General features: G+C 43.8%; 1 protein-coding gene, 1 long non-coding RNA gene and 1 pseudogene across 5 annotated transcripts in view; all 3 read left to right on the top strand.

The window, feature by feature from the left end:
* Positions 1-27,991, top strand: part of NDRG4 (NDRG family member 4) — a 49,877-nt gene that overhangs the window by 2,860 nt on the left and 19,026 nt on the right. The window contains exons 1-3 of one of the 4 annotated variants that reach the window (XM_075189430.1): positions 8,229-8,380; positions 17,353-17,444; positions 21,334-21,378. In XM_075189430.1, the coding sequence (XP_075045531.1) occupies positions 17,385-17,444; positions 21,334-21,378 (105 nt within the window). In that variant the 5' untranslated portion in view covers positions 8,229-8,380; positions 17,353-17,384. Of the gene's footprint in view, positions 1-8,228; positions 8,381-8,729; positions 8,770-13,887; positions 13,946-17,352; positions 17,445-21,333; positions 21,379-27,991 lie in introns of those variants that run through there. The other 3 variants (XM_075189428.1, XM_075189427.1, XM_075189431.1) reach the window with 3 other exon arrangements.
* On the top strand, positions 8,777-10,186 carry LOC142104641 (uncharacterized). Its single transcript, XR_012679613.1, has 3 exons — positions 8,777-9,109; positions 9,169-10,005; positions 10,073-10,186. It is a non-coding gene; the product is annotated as an uncharacterized LOC142104641 (long non-coding RNA).
* Positions 21,929-27,857, top strand: LOC142104057 (elongation factor 2 pseudogene; annotated as a pseudogene).

Genomic DNA, 27,991 nt, shown 5'->3' on the forward strand with positions numbered 1-27,991 from the left:
CTTCCACTAGTCTTATATTTTATATTATTACGTTTTATTATGTGACATTGTATCTGGTGAGATCTGTGTTATATTCCCAGCTGTCAGCACTAGGTAGAGCACATGAATCATGGTATTTATATCAGGAGACTTTCATCTCCATTATTTGTATTTGCTCATTGTCCCTGATTTTCAGGGATCATCTCTGGATTTTGGAACTTGCCCTTAGCAGATTTTAATGCTGAAAAAAAAGCAAAATTTATGGTTCCTGACTTTCCGATTGTGTAACATCAGGCGGTTCTAGGTTCTGTTCTGCAGCCTGTAAATGCCAATGTCGATGGATGAGGAGTATTTAAGATACAAGTGAATTACATTGTTACTGTGGTTGTGTCCTTGTGTGTCAGCGGTGTTGTCTTATGAATGTAATGTGACACTACCTGGTACATGAGCTGGATGTCTGGAGAGCGCACTGGCCTCTAACTGACTTATTACTTAATGTAGTGCAATGTGAATTTGAAATCACCTACATCCAGCTGACTGGATATTACTAAGTGCCAAGTGTGAGACAAGCAGTTTAGTAGCGAGTATGTGTCCGTACATATATCTAGATTGTCTTCTGCATCATCGTCGCCTCCACCGCTATCGCACAATGGCATGTTCCCTGATTATAGCCCTATATGGAGCCAGCTCTCATCCTGTGACAAGCTTTATAAAGCCCTTAGAGCCAGGAATAGCCCACCGCCTTCTGCTTAGAAATAACACGAGGCAGGATCTAATGCTGCTGCATGTGAAACAGCCACAAGTCTAGGTCCAAACAGGAGACCTTCTAGTATCTGTTCCAGGTGGTGCCTCTGATGACTGATCTCATCCACACCAAGGAGTGGAGAAGCTGGGCTAGAAATGCCTGGAGCACTCCGATTCTCATCCAAAAGACCATAAGTTAAAGGAAGTGGTTTGTACCCTATGATCATACACATACCTGCGTGTTATACATATGCATACACATAATTATTAACATGAGGCTTACGGATACAAAACTGCAACATGGATGAGTTACATTCTGCATTACGCTTCTACTCATGGCCTGCGCTCTGGATTGGGTTGTTACAGATGTGATAGAAACGACTCCAGAAGGCATTGCCGTTTGTCGGATAATGAGGATCAGATTATCAATTTCATTGTTTGTTGATTATTAAAATAAAAGGTAAACTGCATTCCCCAGATTGCCAAGAGCTCAATATCCACACTTATTAAAGAAACTGCATACAAGCTGTACTATAGGTGGTACAATAGCCCAGATAGGTTGTCTACAATGTTTCACACGGCCACTCCGAGCTGTTGGCAAAAATGTGGCCAGAGAGGCACAATGCTACATATATGGTGGACCTGCCCCCGTATAATCCCTTTTTGGAACATGGTCCTTGTACTCTGTATCTGAACAACAGATCACTAAGGATCCCTGATCGTTTCTTCTCTCTCGCCCTGTCCCTGATGAGAGCGCCCCATCCCACAAGCTGATCTCTCACATACTGTCTGCTACCAAATCCCTAATAGCTAAACATTGGAAAGACCCTAATCCTCCTTCTAGGCAGGCTTTCCGGAATGTCATCTGGCATATCGCAAGCATGCAGAGTATTACATGCTACCTACACGATGAATCATACATCGTAGACTCCGGTGACTGGAGGAAGGCGACCGTCCCCCATAAAGGAGCAGGTATGCGGGGACGGCGCCTGACAGCAACAGGCATAACACTCTGACCTGAGAGGTGTGAAATCTCTGACACCACAGAATGTAATGCCTTCCATACCCGATAATAAATAGCTGAAGGTTTCTAGCTTTAATCATGGTCTGTACCACTTTGTGCGAAAAAATCTGAGGCCAAAGGGATAGCGGTCTCAGTATCATGTCATCAAAGCCAGATCTAAAGAGTGGTTCCGGTAGCGGAGAGGAGAAAAGATCAAAATGAAGCAACCAGCAAGGTGGACAGACTGCAATCCCGAGGATGTTGGAGTACCGTGAGCTGGGCGGCCATTCCGTTGCCACCAGGACCAGCCTCCACCCGTTTCTTTTTTCTTTTACCTGTTTTAACACACTCATGAACATTGGAAAGCAAAAAATTAAAAAGAAAAAGAAAATATCATAACCTACTCCACCAAACCATTAATCCGGACTAACTTTGGTCTTAAATTTTGTTGAAATCACCTGTAGTACACATATAGGGGAAAAAGCTCTCATAGACAGTAATTCATTGCATAATCTGGAATTTTTGAAGATAAGAAATCACTGAATTAGCCCACAGTACAAGACACGATTGTATCTATTAAATTCTGCACATTGGTTGCATGATATACACCACACTATGACGTGGATCACAATTCCTTTTTCAGTCACGGTCAGTCATCTGATACAGCCGTCAGTATAAGAACCTGGAGATACAGATCATACTCCATACATCTGACTCATGAAGTGCTACAAGCGGCTGGTAGCTCCGCCTGCTAGAACTACATAGCCAATCACTCCTCTGCTGTCTAAACTTGTTCTCTCTCCGTTATATCGATCTTACCCCACTCCAGGCCGTGAAAAGTGGGAATGTGCAATGTTGATGGTGGAATCCAACTGAGATTGTGATCTCTCCTTAAGTCAGTCGGTCCGATCAGTAACGTTATAATTAAGTCCTGTGATCATGGGTCAGAGGAGTTCTACTGACGCGTTTCTCCACTAGTGATGAGTGGTTGTCTCAGAGATGGCTCTTTTGTTTGGTCTCTGAGGAAACCACATATCAAAAGGGAAGAAGTCAGTTGAAACGAAGACAACCAAATATATTTAGTCTGGATTCTTGGTTTGGTGGAGTATGTTTTGATATTTTCCTTTCATTTTCATTGTTTGCTTTATATATGTATTAATGTTTGTACAAATAAATTGTATTATATAATTTACATCTACTGTGTTATTTATTAGGATCTATTTGCGCTTGTTTTTGTTTTTTTTGTTTTTCTTCCATTATAATTGAAATGTATGCAAAACAACTTCTATAAATAAGCAGCAATTTTTCTCCTATCTATATTAATTGTCATTTGAATAGGTTTTGTATCTATACTATAGACTGTAATCTGTGAGCAGGGTCCTCTTACCTCTCTGTCTGTATTACCCAGTATTGTCTTATTAATGTTTGTTCCCAATTGTAAAGCGCTACGGAATCTGCTGGCGCTATATAAATAAATGATCATGATGATACTATACAAGGTATAGACTGCTACAGTCGGCCCCAGGTTTTGTATCTGTACTATACAAGGTATAGACCGCTACAGTCAGCCGCAGGTTTTGTATCTGTACTATACAAGGTATAGACCGCTACAGTCGGCCCCAGGTTTTGTATCTATACTATACAAGGTATAGACCGCTACAGTCGGCCCCAGGTTTTGTATCTATACTATACAAGGTATAGACCGCTACAGTCGGCCCCAGGTTTTGTATCTATACTATACAAGGTATAGACCGCTACAGTCGGCCCCAGGTTTTGTATCTGTACTATACAAGGTATAGACCGCTACAGTCAGTCCCAGGTTTTGTATCTATACTATACAAGGTATAGACCGCTACAGTCAGCCCCAGGTTTTGTATCTATACTATACAAGGTATAGACCGCTACAGTCAGCCCCAGGTTTTGTATCTATACTATACAAGGTATAGACCGCTACAGTCGGCCCCAGGTTTTGTATCTATACTATACAAGGTATAGACCGCTACAGTCGGCCCCAGGTTTTGTATCTATACTATACAAGGTATAGACCGCTACAGTCGGCCCCAGGTTTTGTATCTATACTATACAAGGTATAGACCGCTACAGTCGGCCCCAGGTTTTGTATCTATACTATACAAGGTATAGACCGCTACAGTCGGCCCCAGGTTTTGTATCTATACTATACAAGGTATAGACCGCTACAGTCGGCCCCAGGTTTTGTATCTATACTATACAAGGTATAGACCGCTACAGTTGGCCCCAGGTTTTGTATCTATACTATACAAGGTATAGACCGCTACAGTCAGCCCCAGGTTTTGTATCTGTACTATACAAGGTATAGACCGCTACAGTCGGCCCCAGGTTTTGTATCTATACTATACAAGGTATAGACCGCTACAGTCGGCCCCAGGTTTTGTATCTGTACTATACAAGGTATAGACCGCTACAGTCGGCCCCAGGTTTTGTATCTATACTATACAAGGTATAGACCGCTACAGTCGGCCCCAGGTTTTGTATCTGTACTATACAAGGTATAGACCGCTACAGTCGGCCCCAGGTTTTGTATCTATACTATACAAGGTATAGACCGCTACAGTCGGCCCCAGGTTTTGTATCTGTACTATACAAGGTATAGACCGCTACAGTCGGCCCCAGGTTTTGTATCTGTACTATACAAGGTATAGACCGCTACAGTCGGCCCCAGGTTTTGTATCTATACTATACAAGGTATAGACCGCTACAGTCGGCCCCAGGTTTTGTATCTATACTATACAAGGTATAGACCGCTACAGTCGGCCCCAGGTTTTGTATCTGTACTATACAAGGTATAGACCGCTACAGTCGGCCCCAGGTTTTGTATCTATACTATACAAGGTATAGACTGCTACAGTCGGCCCCAGGTTTTGTATCTATACTATACAAGGTATAGACCGCTACAGTCGGCCCCAGGTTTTGTATCTATACTATACAAGGTATAGACCGCTACAGTCGGCCCCAGGTTTTGTATCTGTACTATACAAGGTATAGACCGCTACAGTCGGCCCCAGGTTTTGCTGCACATCTGGGTTTAGAATTGTAGAAATCTTGGGATGCCATGAGGGCTACTCTGGCTGACCCCGGCGTCTTACCAATGGGCCAAACGACTGTATGTGATGGGACCATTCTCGCGGGTGGGTTCTGTTTCGGCTGAGACAATCAGCCTCCAAGTTCCCCAACCCCAGAATGCATGTGGGCGATATCACTGGAGCATGATGTCCCACACAGGACATGATACGCGCTGTCTAATAACCGGGGAACACCAAGGGTTACCCCATTATATGTTTTGCCATTCATGACTTTGTAATAACAGTGAAGACACATGATCTATCGGAGGCTTCTTACCTCCTCTCGGTGCTCGGCCTTCTCCGTATAATACTGTGATGCTGCAGCGCCAGTGACTGGGTGTTTGCCCAGAGGCAGCTGCAGAGATCTAAAACATTGATGGTGGCTCAGAGACCGCGCTCTGTCTGCTTCCTACCTTGGAGGACTGTTCGGATTCAATTGGGGACATTAATAAGAGCTGTCACACAGGTAATATTACACACAAGTGCAGTAGAGAAATAATGGGCAAAAATGCCCTAAACGTATAGGAACTGCACTGTCTGTTTTATAAGATTATCCCCCGACTACCACCTTGTCCTACATAAGGTCTAACCTGCCTCAACCCGCAACACTCCCGCTCAAGTTTATATTTTTCCACTCTTCAGTAAATGTCCTTGGCACCAATCCATTCATCCTCATCCCTCAACTAGTTCATCTATTTGCATTGCTATATGGGATTAATCTTATAACTCACCATCCTGTCTCACAAGCTGCAGGTAAGAGTTACACGTTCTACTTGGTACAACGTATTGGCATCCTATGACTACCACAGGTCCTTCTCAGCAAATATTGCAGCAGCTCAGTAGACATTTTTACCAGGTTAAAAGCATCGTCTTGCCAGTTCTCCCTTAATTATACTTTTGAATTTTGTCGCACAGCATTCCAGTCCTTGCCCCTTCTGGAACAAGAACCTCTGCCGTCCCCTCTATGAGGTTGCCTCTTCCCCCTGTCAAACCCTCTTCATCCAAGTCCACCCATTTCAGTATCTTGATGTGTCAATTTGCAGCAACTTTATTTAGTAAATCTGCAACTACAGCAACAGCACATGCTTCGTGTATGTTACAATTGCAAATGCGCCCACTCTAATGCTACATCCCCCAAACCCTGGCAAGTGACTAGCTTCAACATGGACAGTTTAAGGATAAACATACCGGAAATTGTAACGTTTGTGATGTCCGGATTTTGCAGGAATTACATACATGTATCATTGCACTTCCCCTCTCTCTTAACTGCTGACAACAGATTGAATACCTTTATCATATCTCATAACGTCTGCAAGCTCCTAAATAAGGTATTCTCATTGGCCCATTTGCCTCCCCCCCCCCCCCCCCCCCTCCCCTATTTCCATCCTGGTGAATTGGTTCCATCCGTGTAGCAGTCTGAAAGTTTTCTGAGGATAAATAGTCTCATTATTGATATTTCCGCCTCTTGTGGCTCCCTTCCTTCCTCGGAAGACTACTCTCCGATATTGCAGACTCGATCACACCATCGTTTATACCAGGGAATTCAGCAAAGGTTCTCAAAATCAGGTATCTCTCATGCTTTAAATATTCTCCCCATTCTTCCATCTGGCACCTGCATAGCACCAAGTGTTCAACTGTTTCAGTAGATTACTCTTCAGGCCAAAAATCAGTCCCCGGCTCAGTTTGCCGAAATCGTCTTCTGGCTTTTGAACATCAAAAAAGTATTGGTCATTCACCTTTTAGACAACTGTCTCTTCACTGAGCTTCCTGACTTGAAGCTATTCAGCCTGGATAGTCCTATCGCACTTTTCAGAATTTTATATTCCATTGGCTCCCAAAAAAATTCATACTTCAACCTCCAATGAATTTCAAGGATTCGCACCTGACTCGGACAAGACATAAGCTTGCCTGTATCCAGACAAACTAGAAGGAATCCGGTCCCTGGAAGCCTCCTTTCTGTAAAAGATGTCTGTACCAGATCCATATGTTAGTCTTCCATTGGTCGCCTCAACTTCACAATGTAGGTTATTCAACAGCTTTAATTTCGTATCTCCTTGAGCTCCCGTGGAGGTTCCCCTTCCAGTCAGTCCTACAGCAACGTCCGATGTCTCTGTGGTCCCAATTAAATGCAGAATAGTCCCTCGCTCTTTCCACCAATACTTTCGGAAGGTTCTCCTAAATTATACAGCAACACTAACTTCCAGGCTTCCAGAAATTCTTTCACTCCCTACATCTTGGAACTCATTGTTCTTGTTTGAAATCGACCCAGTACTAGTAATACTTCTTTTACATGGGGTCATCTGGGGGCTAATCAGTCCATAACTTCCCTCAAACATGACCATGTCACAGCCCTCATCATTACCAAATACTTCCCCACAATAATGTTATTCACGTGCAGATTGACTACAACATTCATTACTTTGTAATTCATGAATAACATTCACCCCCAATGTCTCTGCTGGTTCATTATCAACATTCTCCTGACAGAGCCTCAACCCAGAGCCCATTGCCGGACACTTTTTATATACCCTTAATTGTGCAGAACCCTTCCATTGCAAGCAATTTTGCACAGAACCCCAGACTGCACAGATGTCCCCACTGGGGGCCTTTTTATTAGGCCACCCCTCATTTGTACAGACCTGTCAATGCACAGATTCCCTATATCCCTTCATATTTATAACTACTTTATACAGACCCACCCATTGATCAGATACCACATTGCCATCCACTCTGAAGACTCCCACATAGGGAACCACTCACCTTTTGAAGTCCTAGTGATGTCATGTAGTCTCTTAGGCCGTCTTTTTGGAGCTGAATATGTCTAAGAAGAAGTTTTATTTTTAGCCAACAGCCCCCCCCCCCCCCTAATCATACACACTGCACTTAGATACTCAGAACCAGGAAACTACTGTAAACTGTTGGTTTGGTATTATCATGCTAAATACACTACATTAAATGTCAGGTATTCTCATGCCAATAACTACTGGCAGCAAAGTTCCATGTTACTTCGGATGAGCTGCTGCCTGAGATGACGTTTCCTATATCTAATGTTTCTTAGATCCCGCCTGCCCCTCATCCAACAGCATCAATATAATCCTATCATTATAATGTAAAACAGGTCCAGTCACCAAATATAAACAGCTCTAAAGGTTTATCAGCACAGAAGGTATTTCATATAATGTTTCCTTAATGGGGGACACATTTTTTCCCATGCACACATATATACTGTCAGTAAGATAATTATAGGTCAGTAGTAATGCTAAGCATATATCCTCTAGTGACAGTATTACATGATGCTTCTCTCATTGTATACTAGGTGTATTAGTGGCCCTGTCTATATACAGCAGGTGCAGAGCTTACACTCTACAGCACTGGGCTCCACCTCCTCCCCCTCCCCACTGACGCAGCACCACTTCACCCACTGTAATCCTGTCAGTGACTGAGAGCTCTGGACAGAGGAGCCCCTCCTTCCTCCCCTTCCCACCCTACAGACAGGCAGAAGAATAGAGACCGCTCAACACGTGGACTTCTTCTGTCTAGGGGAGAGGTGACTGTAAGTACCCACTGGAGGCCACTGGCTGCACTGAGGATTGGGTGGGGGCATTGAATATGGCAGCTCACTCTTCTCTTACAAGATGCCTTTGTTCTCATTAAGGATGCACATGCAGTAATTGGATGCCATCTGGCAGTAGAAGGGTTACTGTGTGCTAATAATCTCCTGGCAGTCAGTCCTAAAGGTCCCTACACCCCTCCCTTCCTCTAAGATCTCCATCCTTTGTCTCTGTGCCCAGATGTTACCCCTATGCATTGTGTGAGTGTGGTGCGGAGGCAGCTGCAGTGTGTGCTGTCCCCCTCCCTCTTCTCTCTCCCACCTCGCTGCCTCTCTCCTCTCTCATCAGCAGATAATGAAGCTTCTGCGCCACAAGATAGAACTTTGGGCAGGTAACAGACTGCCTGCTACATGTGTGTGTCACGTATGATGAGTCACATTGTGTGTTCTGTTACAGTATGTCCGACCATCCTTTCATTATACATCATTCTCAGCAGTGCAAAGTATTCAGTGGGCTTCTGTGTGAATGTAGCGGTATCTGATATGTACTAAGCTGCTGCTGTGCTGAGTATATAGAATAGAGGTAGCTGTATCTGGGGAGTAGTAATGTGAGGGGGTATCCAGCAGTATGGAGAGGAGAGGTAGGTGTATCTGGGGAGTACTAATGTGAGGGAGTATCCAGCAGGATGTAGAGGAGAGGTAGGTGTATCTGGGGAGTAGTAATGTGAGGGGGTATCCAGCAGTATGGAGAGGAGAGGTAGGTGTATCTAGGGAGTACTAATGTGGGGGAGTATCCAGCAGTATGGAGAGGAGAGGTAGGTGTATCTGGTGAGTACTAATGTGAGGGGGTATCCAGCAGTATGGAGAGGAGAGGTAGGTGTATCTGGGGAGTACTAATGTGGGGGAGTATCCAGCAGTATGGAGAGGAGAGGTAGGTGTATCTGGTGAGTACTAATGTGAGGGGGTATCCAGCAGGATGTAGAGGAGAGGTAGGTATATCTGGGGAAACTGGGGAGTAGTAATGTGAGGGGGTATCCAGCAGGATGTAGAGGAGAGGTAGGTGTATCTGGGGAGTAATAATGTGAGGGGGCATCCAGCAGTATGTAGAGGAGAGGTAGGTGTATCTGGGGAGTAGTAATGTGAGGGGGTATCCAGCAGGATGTAGAGGACAGGTAGGTGTTTCTGGGGAAACTGGGGAGTAGTAATGTGTGGAGTATCCAGCAGTATGTAGAGGAGAGGTAGGTGTATCTGGGGAGTAGTAATGTGAGGGGGTATCCAGCAGGATGTAGAGGAGAGGTAGGTGTATCTGGGGAGTAGTAATGTGAGGGGGTATCCAGCAGGATGTAGAGGAGAGGTAGGTGTATCTGGGGAGTAGTAATGTGAGGGGGTATCCAGCAGTATGGAGAGGAGAGGTAGGTGTATCTGGGGAGTACTAATGTGGGGGAGTATCCAGCAGTATGGAGAGGAGAGGTAGGTGTATCTGGTGAGTACTAATGTGAGGGGGTATCCAGCAGGATGTAGAGGAGAGGTAGGTATATCTGGGGAAACTGGGGAGTAGTAATGTGAGGGGGTATCCAGCAGGATGTAGAGGAGAGGTAGGTGTATCTGGGGAGTAGTAATGTGAGGGGGTATCCAGCAGGATGTAGAGGACAGGTAGGTGTTTCTGGGGAAACTGGGGAGTAGTAATGTGTGGAGTATCCAGCAGTATGTAGAGGAGATGTAGGTGTATCTGGGGAGTAGTAAGTGAGGGGGTATCCAGCAGGATGTAGAGGACAGGTAGGTGTATCTGGGGAATCTGGTTCGTAATAATATGAGGGATGTGTGCATAGGGGAGAGATAGGTGAGTGTGGGGTATCTCTGATGTGCAGGTATGAGGGGGTATTACAGCAGTAGTATGTATATAGGGGAGAGATAGGTGAGTGTGGGGTATCTCTGATGTGCAGGTATGAGGGGGTATTACAGCAGTAGTATGTATATAGGGGAGAGGTAGGTAAGTGTGGGGTATCTGTGATGTAAGGGTATAAGGGGTATTACAGCAGTTGTGTGTGTGTATATAGGGGAGAGGTAGGTGAGTGTGGGGTGTCTCTGATGTTCAGGTATGAGAGGTATTACAGCAGTACTGTATATAGGGGAGAGGTAGGTGAGTGTGGGGTATCTCTGATGTGCAGGTATGAGAGGTATTACAGCAGTAGTATGTATATAGGGGAGAGGTAGGTGAGTGCGAGGATCTATGATGTGAGGGTAAGAGGGGTATTACAGCAGTAGTATATATATATATATATATATATATATATATATATATATATATATGGGCGAGGTAGGTGAGTGCGGGGTATCTATGATGTGAGGGTATGAGGGGTATTTCAGCAGTAATATATATAAGAGCGAGGTAGGTGAGTGCGAGGATCTATGATGTGAGGGTATGAGGGGTATTACAGCAGTAGTATATATATATATATATATATATAAGAGCGAGGTAGGTGAGTGTTGGGTATCTATGATGTGAGGGTATGAGGGGTATTTCAGCAGTAATATATATATATATATAAGGGCGAGGTAGGTGAGTGGGGGGTATCTATGATGTGAGGGTATGAGGGGTATTACAGCAGTAGTATATATATATATATATATAAGAGCGAGGTAGGTGAGTGCGGGGTATCTATGATGTGAGGGTATGAGGGGTATTACAGCAGTAGTATATATATATATAAGAGCGAGGTAGGTGAGTGCGGGGTATCTATGATGTGAGGGTATGAGGGGTATTTCAGCAGTAATATATATAAGAGCGAGGTAGGTGAGTGCGAGGATCTATGATGTGAGGGTATGAGGGGTATTACAGCAGTAGTATATATATATATATATATATATATATATAAGAGCGAGGTAGGTGAGTGTTGGGTATCTATGATGTGAGGGTATGAGGGGTATTTCAGCAGTAATATATATATATATAAGGGCGAGGTAGGTGAGTGGGGGGTATCTATGATGTGAGGGTATGAGGGGTATTACAGCAGTAGTATATATATATATATAAGGGCGAGGTAGGTGAGTGGGGGGTATCTATGATGTGAGGGTATGAGGGGTATTACAGCAGTAGTATATATATATATATATATATATATATATATATATATATGGGCGAGGTAGGTGAGTGCGGGGTATCTATGATGTGAGGGTATGAGGGGTATTACAGCAGTAGTATATATATATATATAAGGGCGAGGTAGGTGAGTGGGGGGTATCTATGATGTGAGGGTATGAGGGGTATTACAGCAGTAGTATATATATATATATATATATATATATATATATATATGGGCGAGGTAGGTGAGTGCGGGGTATCTATGATGTGAGGGTATGAGGGGTATTACAGCAGTAGTATATATATATATATATATATATATATATATATATATATATATATGGGCGAGGTAGGTGAGTGCGGGGTATCTATGATGTGAGGGTATGAGGGGTATTACAGCAGTAGTATATATATATATATATATATATATATATATATATATATATATAAGGGCGGGGTAGGTGAGTGCGAGGATCTATGATGTGAGGGTATGAGGGGTATTACAGCAGTAGTATATATATATATATATATATAAGAGCGAGGTAGGTGAGTGTTGGGTATCTATGATGTGAGGGTATGAGGGGTATTTCAGCAGTAATATATATATATATATATATATATAAGGGCGAGGTAGGTGAGTGGGGGGTATCTATGATGTGAGGGTATGAGGGGTATTACAGCAGTAGTATATATATATATATATAAGAGCGAGGTAGGTGAGTGCGGGGTATCTATGATGTGAGGGTATGAGGGGTATTACAGCAGTAGTATATATATATATAAGAGCGAGGTAGGTGAGTGCGGGGTATCTATGATGTGAGGGTATGAGGGGTATTTCAGCAGTAATATATATAAGAGCGAGGTAGGTGAGTGCGGGGTATCTATGATGTGAGGGTATGAGGGGTATTTCAGCAGTAATATATATAAGAGCGAGGTAGGTGAGTGCGGGGTATCTATGATGTGAGGGTATGAGGGGTATTACAGCAGTAGTATATATATATATATATATATATATAAGGGCGAGGTAGATGAGTGCGGGGTATCTATGATGTGAGGGTATGAGGGGTATTACAGCAGTAGTATATATATATATATATAAGGGCGAGGTAGATGAGTGCGGGGTATCTATGATGTGAGGGTATGAGGGGTATTACAGCAGTAGTATATATATATATATATATATAAGAGCGAGGTAGGTGAGTGCAGGGTATCTATGATGTGAGGGTATGAGGGGTATTTCAGCAGTAATATATATATATATATATATATATATATATATATATATATATATAAGGGCGAGGTAGGTGAGTGCGGGGTATCTATGATGTGAGGGTATGAGGGGTATTACAGCAGTAGTATATATATATATATAAGAGCGAGGTAGGTGAGTGCAGGGTATCTATGATGTGAGGGTATGAGGGGTATTTCAGCAGTAATATATATATATATATAAGGGCGAGGTAGGTGAGTGCGGGGTATCTATGATGTGAGGGTATGAGGGGTATTACAGCAGTAGTATATATATATATATAAGGGCGAGGTAGATGAGTGCGGGGTATCTATGATGTGAGGGTATGAGGGGTATTTCAGCAGTAATATATATATATATAAGGGCGAGGTAGGTGAGTGCGGGGTATCTATGATGTGAGGGTATAAGGGGTATTACAGCAGTAGTATGTATATATATATAAGAGCGAGGTAGGTGAGTGCGGGGTATCTATGATGTGAGGGTATGAGGGGTATTACAGCAGTAGTATATATATATATATATAAGAGCGAGGTAGGTGAGTGCGGGGTATCTATGATGTGAGGGTATGAGGGGTATTTCAGCAGTAATATATATATATATATATAGGGGAGAGGTAGGTGAGTGTTGGGTATCTATGATGTGACGGTATGAGGGGTATTTCAGCAGTAGTATATATATATAGGGGAGAGGTAGGTGAGTGCGGGGTATCTATGATGTGACGGTATGAGGGGTATTTCAGCAGCAGTAGTATATATATATATATATATATATATATATATAGGGGAGAGCTAGGTGAGTGTTGGGTATCTATGATGTGACGGTATGAGGGGTATTTCAGCAGTAGTATATATATATAGGGGAGAGGTAGATGAGTGCGGGGAACCTATGATGTGACGGTATGAGGGGTATTTCAGCAGTAGTGTCCATGAAGAATACTGTCTATATGTGATACGTAGGCTGTTGCGCAGTATGATGTATGTATAATTCATGCAGTCATTGCAGGGTGTGTACTTACATATAACATGTATATGTCGGAAGGATTGGAAGTTGGACTCCTGAAGAATGTAGGTGATTTGTGGGGTATGGGGAGTGTGCCAGGTGGGCGGAGGGAAGGGCTGGCAGGAACCTCTCTGGGAGTTGGTCCATTGGTTTGGAAGGAGGAGAGATCAGGGCTGTGCATGTGGATGATAGAAGATGTTTTCCTCCCTGATATCACTGTGGCACGGGGAGGAGAGAGGTGAGTGAGCGGCGGTGGGTTTCTTTGTACTATTGGAGATGGGTCGTGGGATAATGGCGAGTGTTCCTGAGGTGCAGTATGTATAATGGGGAAGTTGTGTCAGAAGAGACTGGAAGAAGGCTGAGGGTGGGAGGAATATGGAGGTCTGGGAACGATTTTACTTATATCCAGATAAAAATCAGCAGGATGGAAGTTCACAGTTTCTAATCAGTAATCTGCGTATCTCACACCTCTCATTGTGACATGGAGAATGAGTCAGCAAAGAGACCCAGCTGATTCTTTCACTGTCAGTCTGCCAGTGCTACACTGCTTCCTGTCCATCCACCTAGAGACTTCTCCGATATTATCTCTGGATCGTCTGTCCGACTGCCCATCCACAGCATGCATCTACTATACATCCTGCCAGAGACTTTCTGTGATATTATACCTATATATCCTGTCTGTCCGTCCAGAGACTTTCTGTGATATTATACCTATATATCCTGTCTGTCCATCCAGAGACTTTCTGTGATATTATACCTATATATCCTGTCTGTCCATCCAGAGACTTTCTGTGATATTATACCTATATATCCTGTCTGTCCATCCAGAGACTTTCTGTGATATTATACCTATACATCCTGTCTGTCCGTCCAGAGACTTTCTGTGATATTATACCTATAGATCCTGTCTGTCCGTCCAGACTCTTTCTCTGATATTATACCTATACATCCTGTCTGTCCATCCAGAGACTTTCTGTGATATTATACCTATATATCCTGTCTGTCCATCCAGAGACTTTCTGTGATATTATACCTATACATCCTGTCTGTCCGTCCAGAGACTTTCTGTGATATTATACCTATACATCCTGTCTGTCCGTCCAGAGACTTTCTGTGATATTATACCTATATATCCTGTCTGTCCATCCAGAGACTTTCTGTGATATTATACCTATATATCCTGTCTGTCCATCCAGAGACTTTCTGTGATATTATACCTATATATCCTGTCTGTCCATCCAGAGACTTTCTGTGATATTATACCTATACATCCTGTCTGTCCGTCCAGAGACTTTCTGTGATATTATACCTATAGATCCTGTCTGTCCGTCCAGACTCTTTCTCTGATATTATACCTATACATCCTGTCTGTCCATCCAGAGACTTTCTGTGATATTATACCTATATATCCTGTCTGTCCATCCAGAGACTTTCTGTGATATTATACCTATACATCCTGTCTGTCCGTCCAGAGACTTTCTGTGATATTATACCTATACATCCTGTCTGTCCGTCCAGAGACTTTCTGTGATATTATAACTATACATCCTGTCTGTCCGTCCAGAGACTTTCTGTGATATTATACCTATACATCCTGTCTGTCCATCCAGAGACTTTCTGTGATATTATACCTATATATCCTGTCTGTCCATCCAGACACTTTCTGTGATATTATACCTATACATCCTGTCTGTCCATCCAGAGACTTTCTGTGAGATTATACCTATACATCCTGTCTGTCCGTCCAGACTCTTTCTCTGATATTATACCTATACATCCTGTCTGTCCATCCAGACACTTTCTGTGATATTATACCTATACATCCTGTCTGTCCGTCCAGAGACTTTCTGTGATATTATACCTATACATCCTGTCTGTCCATCCAGAGACTTTCTGTGATATTATACCTATATATCCTGTCTGTCCATCCAGACACTTTCTGTGATATTATACCTATACATCCTGGGCCTGAGTCATTAAGGAGAGCAAAGCATAAAAAAGGAGTAACATTTGCACCTGGGCAAAACCATGTTGCATTGGAGGGGGAGGTAAATTTAAAATGTGGGGCAGATTTATAGTTGGGGTAGGGCATGTCTTAGATCAACTTTAAATTTCAGTGTAATAATATAGCTAGCAAATATTTGTGTGCTAGATGAAAAAACAGCCAGTATTTATCTTATGTCCAAAATAATAAACTAATTTGCACCCCTTGTATTGTAACATGGTTTATCCCAGAGAACATTTACTCCTTTGTCTGCCTTAATGACTCAGGCCCACTGTCTGTCCATCCAGAGACTTTCTGTGATATTATACCTATACATCCTGTCTGTCCGTCCAGAGACTTTCTGTGATATTATACCTATACATCCTGTCTGTCCATCCAGAGACTTTCTGTGATATTATACCTATATATCCTGTCTGTCCGTCCAGAGACTTTCTGTGATATTATACCTATACATCCTGTCTGTCCATCCAGAGACTTTCTGTGATATTATACCTATATATCCTGTCTGTCCGTCCAGAGACTTTCTGTGATATTATACCTATAGATCCTGTCTGTCCGTCCAGACTCTTTCTCTGATATTATACCTATACATCCTGTCTATCCATCCAGAGACTTGCAGTGATATTATACCTATATATCCTGTCTGTCCATCCAGACACTTTCTGTGATATTATACCTATACATCCTGTCTGTCCATCCAGAGACTTTCTGTGATATTATACCTATACATCCTGTCTGTCCATCCAGAGACTTTCTGTGATATTATACCTATAGATCCTGTCTGTCTGTCCAGACTCTTTCTCTGATATTATACCTATACATCCTGTCTGTCCATCCAGACACTTTCTGTGATATTAAACCTATACATCCTGTCTGTCCATCCAGAGACTTTCTGTGATATTATACCTATACATCCTGTCTGTCCGTCCAGAGACTTTCTGTGATATTATACCTATACATCCTGTCTGTCCGTCCAGAGACTTTCTGTGATATTATACCTATACATCCTGTCTGTCCGTCCAGAGACTTTCTGTAATATTATACCTATATATCCTGTCTGTCCTTCCAGAGATTTTCTGTGATATTATACCTATACATCCTGTCTGTCCGTCCAGAGACTTTCTGTGATATTATACCTATATATCCTGTCTGTCCGTCCAGAGACTTTCTGTGATATTATACCTATACATCCTGTCTGTCCGTCCAGAGACTTTCTGTGATATTATACTATTGGAAGTTGTAAAGCGATACCTCACTGAGTGGATGTGTGGGGCCTGTTGAGCTTAGTGAGTGCAGATTGTTGCTGGTCTGTGGGACAATGAGATTTCCAGGTACATTTTAAGATTACATTTTCTTTATGTCAAAATTCTCCCTACACACATATTTTAGGGAATAATATTACCTTTACAGTTGGTGACAAATCATGTAGAACATATGTGCCTTTGGCTTTACCTCTTTACTGCTATACAGTGAATTCTAATATCATTAGTACTGGGAAGTTCATTCTTTTATATGGAGGCAATAACATGAGTGAATGACCTCAACTTCTTATACCAGAGACATGATCTCTAAGTGGTGTCACAGCCCTTGTTATTGCTCTATGTGACATTATCTAACATCTGTTTCCTGTAATGTTTTAGGTTTGCTGCTGCCAGAGTTGAGCATTTCTGGGATGAGTGAACTCCGGTTCCCTGAAGAGAAACCTCTATTAAGAGGGCAGGACACAGAGATGGTGAGTGTCCATCACATAAGTCTGCAGTTCTATCAAAGCTATCACAGACACTTCCACTGTCCTCACCTACAGCCATATCACAGATACTTCCACTGTCCTTACCTACACCGGGATCACAGACACTTCCACTGTCCTCACCTACAGTCGTATCACAGACACTTCCACTGTCCTCACCTACACCGGGATCACAGACACTTCCACTGTCCTCACCTACACCGGGATCACAGACACTTCCACTGTCCTCACCTACAGTCGTATCACAGACACTTCCACTGTCCTCACCTACAGCCTTATCACAGACACTTCCACTGTCCTCACCTACAGCTGTATCACAGACACTTCCACTGTCCTCAACTACAGCCGTATCACAGACACTTCCACTGTCCTCACCTACAGCCGTATCACAGACACTTCCACTGTCCTCAACTACAGCCGTATCACAGACACTTCCACTGTCCTTACCTACAGCCGTATCACAGACACTTCCACGGCCCTCATTGTTATGATTATGTAGTATATCTAATGACTGATTGTTATTTTCTGTTGAATTCATGTATGACAATGTGTATATTTTATGTAACCTCTCAAAGTATTCTGTGCTGAGTGACCTAGTTGACCTGTGCAATTAACAAAGAGTCTTTTGAAACTAGCCATATAGATAAGAATCTTGGAGTAGTTTGAAGCCCCAAAGTTGTAAACCATCTAGCTACTCAAGCAAAGCAGAGGTGAGAGAGTCTGAGAGTCCCCAAACATATATCTTAGTGATAGATAATTCACTTTGGAAAACTCTGTGTCATTTTGGAAATCAATTTGACTTAATTAAAAATGTAATTCCAAAGGTGGGGGGTGAAGAGCCTGTAAGAAAGGTTTAAAATCTTCTGCCTTAGACAATAACGTGTGCATTTTCATAAGTGTTCTATCAAGACTGAACTGTCCCATCCTTCTCAATTATGTTCCCTCACACACCAAGGGGTAAATGTATGATGCTCCAATTTTTTCAACTCGCCGGAAATCTGCGACTTTGCATTGAAAATTTAAAGCGGCAATGGCTTGTAAAGGCAAGTGTGCCTTTACAAGCCATCGCCAGCCATTGCCGCTTTAAATTTTCAATGCAAAGTCGCCGATTTCCGGTGACTTGAAAAAATCGGAGCACCATACATTTACCCCCAAGTCTTAACTAAGTAAGTAGTGACTCTGGTTTTATTTCCTATTGTAATTTCTGAAACTTACTTGTGCAATATATTGTATGTTTTGTTAGTAATTTTTCTAATTAAGCCTTGGAATTATTTTAGATGAAATAAATTTAATCTAGTGTATTCTCCGTGATTCTTTGTGAACTTAAGAAAGCCCAGGGAGGCTCATGCTACCTGTGTATGTGAAGTGTGAAACATTAATAAGTGGTTCTGGTGAACGTAAGGACACCATAATAAATCCTTTGTGGTGGCAGAAAAGGTGCATTCATTGCTAAGTGACTAAGGTGACGCCAGTCACGGCCAGCTGTTCAGATTGTTGTATCTGGGACAGGCTGGGTGTTCGTGACACTCACCTACACCCATATCACAGACACTGCCACTGTCCTCACCTACAGCCGGATCACAGACACTTCCTCTGTCCTCACCTACAGCCGGATCACAGACACTGCCACTGTCCTCACCTACAGCCGGATCACAGACACTGCCACTGTCCTCACCTACAGCCGGATCACAGACACTTCCTCTGTCCTCACCTACAGCCGGATCACAGACACTTCCTCTGTCCTCACCTACACCCGGATCACAGACACTTCCTCTGTCCTCGCCTACACCCGGATCACAGACACTTCCACTGTCCTCACCTACAGCCGGATCACAGACACTTCCTCTGTCCTCACCTACACCCGGATCACAGACACTTCCTCTATCCTCACCTACACCCAGATCACAGACACTTCCACTGTCCTCACCTACACCCGGATCACAGACACTTCCTCTGTCCTCACCTACACCCGGATCACAGACACTTCCTCTGTCCTCACCTACACCCGGATCACTGACACTTCCTCTGTCCTCACCTACACCCGGATCACAGACACTTCCTCTGTCCTCACCTACACCCGGATCACAGACACTTCCTCTGTCCTCACCTACACCCGGATCACAGACACTTCCACTGTCCTCACCTACACCCAGATCAGACACTTCCTCTGTCCTCACCTACACCCAGATCACAGACACTTCCTCTATCCTCACCTACACCCAGATCACAGACACTTCCACTGTCCTCACCTACACCCGGATCACAGACACTTCCACTGTCCTCACCTACACCCAGATCAGACACTTCCTCTGTCCTCACCTACACCCAGATCACAGACACTTCCTCTATCCTCACCTACACCCAGATCACAGACACTTCCACTGTCCTCACCTACACCCGGATCACAGACACTTTCACTGTCCTCACCTACACCCAGATCACAGACGCTTCCACTATCCTCACCTACACCCGGATCACAGACACTTCCACTATCCTCACCTACACCGGGATCACAGACACTTCCTCTGTCCTCACCTACACCCGGATCACAGACACTTCCTCTGTCCTCACCTACACCCAGATCACAGACACTTCCTCTGTCCTCACCTACACCCGGATCACAGACACTTCTTCTGTCCTCACCTACACCCGGATCACAGACACTTCCTCTGTCCTCACCTACACCCAGATCACAGACACTTCCTCTGTCCTCACCTACACCCAGAACACAGACACTTCCTCTATCCTCACCTACACCCAGATCACAGACACTTCCTCTATCCTCACCTACACCCAGATCACAGACACTTCCACTGTCCTCACCTACACCCGGATCACAGACACTTCCACTGTCCTCACCTACACCCGGATCACAGACACTTCCTCTGTCCTCACCTACACCCAGATCACAGACACTTCCTCTGTCCTCACCTACACCCGGATCACAGACACTTCCTCTGTCCTCACCTACACCCGGATCACAGACACTTCCTCTGTCCTCACCTACACCCGGATCACAGACACTTCCTCTGTCCTCACCTACACCCAGATCACAGACACTTCCTCTGTCCTCACCTACACCCAGATCACAGACACTTCCTCTGTCCTCACCTACACCGGGATCACAGACACTTCCTCTGTCCTCACCTACACCCGGATCACAGACACTTCCTCTGTCCTCATCTACACCCAGATCACAGACACTTCCTCTGTCCTCACCTACACCGGGATCACAGACACTTCCTCTGTCCTCACCTACACCCGGATCACAGACACTTCCTCTGTCCTCATCTACACCCAGATCACAGACACTTCCTCTGTCCTCATCTACACCCAGATCACAGACACTTCCTCTGTCCTCACCTACACCAGGATCACAGACACTTCCTCTGTCCTCACCTACACTGCGATCACAGACACTTCCTCTGTCCTCACCTACACCCGGATCACAGACACTTCCTCTGGCCTCACCTACACCCGGATCACAGACACTTCCTCTGTCCTCACCTACACCCAGATCACAGACACTTCCTCTGTCCTCGCCTACACCCGGATCACAGACACTTCCTCTGTCCTCACCTACACCTGTATTACAGATATGTGTTTCGGGTTTTTTTTGCAGATGTTTTATAGAAGAGAAGGAAGTGATACTCTGCAGATTGATGGCAGGAGAGAGGGCAGTGATGCTCTGCAGTGTGTATGATAGAAGAGAAAGAAGTGATGCTCTGCAGTGTGTATGATAGGAGATAAGGGAGTGATGCTCTGCGGGTGTATGCCAGGAGAGAAGGGAGTGATGCTCTGCCGATGGATGACGGGAAAAGGGAGAGATGCTCTGCAGCGTGTATAGATTTAATACACCTTATTCTCTCCTTAGGAATCGGCGGACACCTTTCTGTCGACAGTGGACACTGACTGGAAGGTAAGTGTTGAGCAATCTCTGTGATCATTATAAGAATGATTATATAGTATGTAGCTGTCACTACCTGGATGTCACAGAGTTTCCTCAAACTGAACATCTTCAAATCCGAGCTCAACATCATCCTTCCTCCCACCAATGTTGCTGTCCCTTCCAAAATCTCTGACAACATCTCTCTTTCTCCTGTCACCCAAGCCCGCTGCCTTGGAGTCACCTTGACTCTGCCCTCAGCTTTACCCTCCTTATCCAGTCCCTCACCAAAGCCATCCCTTCTTCTCCTAGGAAGCAACCAAAATCCTGATCCATTCACTCATCATTTCTCATCTTGACTATTACAACCTCCTCCTCACTGACCTTCCTGACTCTCACTCTGACCTTCAATCCATACAGAATACTGCAGCTGGGCTCATCTTCCTCTCCCACCGCATCTCTTCTGCTTCTCCTCTGCATAAATCCCCTCATTCGCTCCCTATCCGTTTCAGAATTCAGTTCAAGCTCCTCACCCTCACTTACACCGCCCTTACTGACTCTTCTCCCCCTTACATCTCTGACCATGTCTCCAGGTACCTACCTACCTGACCACTCCGCTCCACCTCTGACCTCCACCTCCATTCACCTCTCATTACGCCCTCCCATGCTCGTCTCCAAGACTTCAGCTGCGCTGCCCCCAATCTTTGGAAATCCCTACCCAGCCTCACTCGACTCTCCCCCAACCGTCAGTCAATTCAAACGCTCACTCAAAACGCACCTTTTCAAGCTCGCCTATCCTACCACCTCCTAACCATTCTATCCATTACCTCTTCTTCCTTCGCCTGCCATCTCCATTTTCTCCCAGCTGGTCCTACTCGCCACCTCTCACCATCCTTCCCTCTAGAATGTAAGCTCTTGTGGACAGGGTCCTCTCTACCTATTGACCCACGTCTGTCCACTGCTGACTCCCTCGTGTGTCCTGTCATGTAGTTTGCTGCACTCTGTGAGTCCCCATAGCTTCACTCACACTCATCTGTGCTACTTATGTGTATAAGCTCATCTATTTGTTACCTGCTTCTGTACTCGGTGCTACGGACTCTGTGGCGTCTTATAAATAAATAATAATAATGTAACCTCTGTGACACTGGCTCCAGCAATAAGAGATATGGGAGCAGTCGGTACCTCCTAGTATCTGACACCAGGTATGTGGCACCATGAATTTATGGTGGGGGCAGGTGGATAAAGGTGTTTAAATGAAATATAACAGGGACTGTCCCCACACTATAATATCTGTCACCTCCTGTATATGGCGATGTTAGATGAACAGTCCTGATGTACAGCACTATAACCTATGGTTACATATTGTCCTACTAAACGGGATTGGAGTGATTGCTGTTCTTACAGGAACTGATGGGGTGCGGGGTTGTATCTGTATTTTGTGTCCCCTGGACAGTCTAATGAGCTGCGACTGCAGCAAAGGCCCCACTTCCACAATACGTCCAACCTACCTTTTACCCGGTATAACAGCTTCATGTCAGCTAATACTATACTTCTCCTACACTCATCATTATGACCCTGTGCCCAGTTTAACAGCCTCAAGACCTTGTCTTGCTTTATTTACTCTATATTCCAGAATCACACTACCTAGACTATAGACATTACTATCAGATAATTAGTATAATACATCCACCTATTGTGTCTCTACAAGAGTCCTGTACAGCAGTCACTGTCACCTGGTGATATCTCTTCCTCTATACACTCAGTTATCCTGGATCACACTACCTAGACTATAGACATTACTATCAGATAATTAGTATAATACAGCCACCTATTGTGTCTCTACAAGAGTTCTGTACAGCAGTCACTGTCACCTGGTGATATCTCTTCCTCTATACACTCAGTTATCCTGGATCACACTACCTAGACTATAGATATTACTATCAGATAATTAGTATAATACATCCACCTATTGTGTCTCTACAAGAGTCCTGTACAGCAGTCACTGTCACCCAGTGATATCTCTTCCTCTATACACTCAGTTATCCTGGATCACACTACCTGACTATAGACATCACTATCAGATAATTAGTATAATACATCCACCTATTGTATCTCTACAAGAGTCCTGTACAGCAGTCACTGTCACCCAGTGATATCTCTTCCTCTATACACTCAGTAATGTATATAGTCTAGGTAGTGTGATCCAGGATAACTATCAGATAATTAGTATAATACAACCACCTATTGTGTCTCTACAAGAGCCCTGTACAGCAGTCACTGTCACCCGGTGATATCTCTTCCTCTATACACTCAGTTATCCTGGATCACACTACCTGACTATAGACATTACTATCAGATAATTAGTATAATACATCCACCTAGTGTGTCACTACAAGAGCCCTGTACAGCAGTCACTGTCACCTGGTGATATCTCTTGGTCTTCTCACACCAGAGATCTGCCATCTCTGCTGCTGACATTTTGTATTTGGGTAACCTCTCCATCCTGGGTCCTACGGTCTGAACAAAGAGCTATGTGAAAAGGACCTTGTGACTGGATCACTATTAAATAACTTTTGTTAAAAAATTATTTAAAACAAATAGCGCAGGGCACTTATATATGTAATTGCACGTGCACTTATTTTTGATATTGTGTATATTGTGAGATAGGAAATCGTTATTTCTGAGACCAGGGAAGAAATTCATCTCTTGTTTAACCTTGCTATAGGATATGCCTATTTTGGATGTATATATCTGATAGAATGAGCCTGTGTTTACCAGGCCTTTGGTGTATTGTGATGTGGGGAAGTAGCTTGTTTTTTTTTGTGTTCTGTGGGAATGGGTATTCGGCGACTGTTGTGGTGTATTGATGAGCGCAGTACCTATCAGTACTAGTATATTGATGAGCTCAGTGTACCTATCGGTAGTGGTGTATTGATGAGCTCAGTACCTATCGGTAGTGGTGTATTGATGAGCTCAATATCTATCGGTAGTGGTGTATTGATGAGCTCAGTACCTATCAGTAGTGGTGTATTGATAAGCTCAGTACCTATCAGTAGTGGTGTATTGATGAGTGCAGTACCTATCAGTAGTGGTGTATTGATAAGCTCTGTACCTATCAGTAGTGGTGTATTGATGAGCGCAGTACCTATCAGTACTAGTATATTAATGAGCTCAGTGTGCCTATCAGTAGTGGTGTATTGATGAGGTCATTACCTATCAGTAGTGGTGTATTGATGAGGTCATTACCTATCAGTAGTGGTGTATTGATGAGCTCAGTACCTATCGGTAGTGGTGTATTGATGAGGTCATTACCTATCAGTAGTGGTGTATTGATGAGGTCATTACCTATCAGTAGTGGTGTATTGATGAGGTCATTACCTATCAGTAGTGGTGTATTGATGAGCGCATTACCTATCAGTACTAGTATATTGATGAGCTCAGTGTACCTATCGGTAGTGGTGTATTTATGAGCTCAGTACCTATCGGTAGTGGTGTATTGATGAGCTCAGTACCTATCAGTAGTGGTGTATTGATAAGCTCAGTACCTATCAGTAGTGGTGTATTGATAAGCTTTGTACCTATCAGTAGTGGTGTATTGATGAGCGCATTACCTATCAGTACTAGTATATTGATGAGCTCAGTGTACCTATCGGTAGTGGTGTATTGATGAGCTCAGTACCTATCGGTAGTGGTATATTAATGAGCTCAGTGTGCCTATCAGTAGTGGTGTATTGATGAGGTCATTACCTATCAGTAGTGGTGTATTGATGAGCTCAGTACCTATCAGTAGTGGTGTATTGATGAGCTCAGTACCTATCGGTAGTGGTGTATTGATTTAAACAAATGAAAGTATCTCTTCCGCTTGTTTGTTGGCTGTGAAGCAGGAAGTCTTCATCCCGTAAAAAGAATCCACAGCCATCCACCAAAATAGTGAACTTCACAGTAAACCAGATACATGCCATTATGGACAAAAAGGCAAACATCTGTAACATGACGGTCATAGCCCATGTGGATCACGGAAATTCCATTTTGACAGATTCGCTGGTGTGCAAAGCTGGCATTATTGCCTCTGCCCGTGCAGGTGAGACGCGGTTTACTGACACTCGGAAGGATGAGCAGGAGCGCTTCATCATCATCATCATCATCTTATCTACTGCCATCTCTCCGTTTAATGAACTTTCTGAGAATGGTTTGGCTTTCATCAAGTAAAGCAAAGATAGCTCTGGTTTTCTCATCAATCTGATTGACTCACCTGGCCATGTTCACTTCTCCTCTGGGGTTACAGCTGCTCTTTGTGTAACTGATGGAGCCCTGGTTGTTGTGGATTATGTGTCTTGGGGTGTGTGTACAAACTGAGACTGCTTCGTCAGGCTATTGCTGAGCGTATTTGCCCTGTGTTGATGATAAACAAGATGAACCGTACTTGGAGTTGCAGCTAGAACCAGAAGAGTTGTTTCAGACCTTCCAGCGCATTGTGGAGAATATAAATGTTATCTCCACATATTGTGAAGGAGAGACAGGCCCCATGGGAATCATCATGATTGACCCAGTTTTTGGAACTGTTGGCTTTGGTTCTGGACTGCATGGCTGGGCATTCGCCCTAAAACAGTTTGCAGAGATGTATATGGCAAAGTTTGCTGCAAAGGGAGAAGGTCAGTTAGCACCAGCAGAGCAGGCAAATAAACTGTGGGGTCACAGATATTTTGACCCATCTAATGGAAAGTTCACCAAGTCTGCAACAAATGCTGAAGGCAAGAAACTACCAAGAACCTTCTGTCAACTCATTCTGGACCACACATTCAAAGTTTTTGATGCCATCATGGACTTCAAGAAGGAAAGACTGCTAAATTGATTGAAAAACTGGACGTCAAGCTGGACAGTGAGGACAAAGATAAGGAGAGCAAACAATTGTTAAGTGTTGTCATGAGATGCTGGGTACCAGCGGTGATGCACTTCTGAAAATGTTAACCATACAATTGTCCTTACCTGTGACTGCTCAGAATTACCACTGCGAGCTCTTGTATGAGGGGCCTCCTGATGATGAAGCTGCCATGGGTGTTAAGAACTGTGATCCTGATGATGTACATCTCTAAACTGGTGCCCACAACTGATAAGAGTAGATTCTATGGCTTTGGGCGTGTGTTCTCTAGTGTTGTGTCTACTGGCCTTAAAGTTAGAATTATGGGACCAAACTATACATCAGGAAAGAAGGAGGACCTTTACCTGAAGCCCATTCAGAAGACTTTTCTGATGATGGGACGTTATTTGGAGCCCATTGAGAAAGTACCCTGTGCCAACATTGTTGGTCTTGTAGGAGTGGACCAGTTTTTGGTGAAGACTGGAACAATCTCCTCTTTCAAACATGCACACAACATACGTGTTCTGAAGTTCAGTGTGAGCCCTGTTGTCGGTGTTGCTGTAGAAGCAAAGAATCCTGCTGACCTGCCTAAATTGGTGGAAGGTCTGAAACGTCTAGCTAAATCCCACCCAATGATGCAGGGCATCATTGAAGAGTCTAGAGAACACATCATTGCTGGAGCTGGAGAACTACACTTGGAAATTTGTCTGAAAGAGGATCATGCATTCCAATAAAGAAATCTGATCCTGTCCTGTCTTACCGTGAGACAGTGAGTGAGGAATCCAACCAACTATGTTTGTCAAAGTCTTCCAACAAGCACAACCGTTTGTACAAGAAGTCTCGCCCTTTCCCTGATGGCCTATATGAGGATATTGATAAAAGAGAAGTGTCATCACGTCAAGAGCTCAAGGCTCGGGCTCGTTACCTGACTGAGAAATATGAATGGAGTGTTACAGAAGCCAGGAGGATCTGGTGCTTTGGCCCTGATAGAACTGGACCAAACATTCTCACTGATGTCACCAAGCGAGTCCAGTACTTGAATGAAGTAAAGGACAGTGTAGTGGCAGGTTTCCAGTGGGCCACCAAGGAGGGTGCACTGTGAAGAGAACATGAGTGCAGTTCATCATTCCCACTGCCCGTCGCTGCCTTTATGCTTGTGTACTAACTGTACAACCCCACCTGATAGAACCAATCTATGCTGTAGAGATCCAGTGCCCTGAGCAAGTTGTGGGAGGAATCTATGGAGTTCTGAACAGAAAACATGGACATGTGTTTGAGGAGTCACAAGTTGCTGGCACATCAATGTTTGTTGTTAACGCTTGCTGGCTTGTTAGTGAATCATTTGGTTTCACTGATGATTTGCAATCAAACGCTGGTGGCCAAGCTTTCCCTCAGTGTGTGTTTGACAACTGGCAGATTCTAACTGGAGATCCCTTTGACACCAACTCAAGGCCCTGCCAGGTTGTAGCAGAGACCAGTAAAAGAAAAGATGGTATTCCAGCCTTGGACAACTTCATGGACAAGCTGTGAGTCTCTTAGCAGCCTGAAAAGAAGCTGAAGAAAATGGATTTAAAATGGCAAATGTCAGCTTCCTCAGTATGGCCACACCTTCATTTTACAACTTGAGGGAGACTTATTCCTCATTCTGATGTCCAGGATTCTCTACTCGCATATCATCATCATCATCATCATTTATTTATTTATATAGCACCAGTAATTCCGCACCCACATCAGTCCCTGCCCCATTGGAGCTTACAGTCTAAATTCCCTAACAGACATAGAGAGAGA

This window comes from Mixophyes fleayi, chromosome 10 (assembly GCF_038048845.1).
Source record: "Mixophyes fleayi isolate aMixFle1 chromosome 10, aMixFle1.hap1, whole genome shotgun sequence".
NCBI lineage: Eukaryota > Metazoa > Chordata > Amphibia > Anura > Limnodynastidae > Mixophyes > Mixophyes fleayi.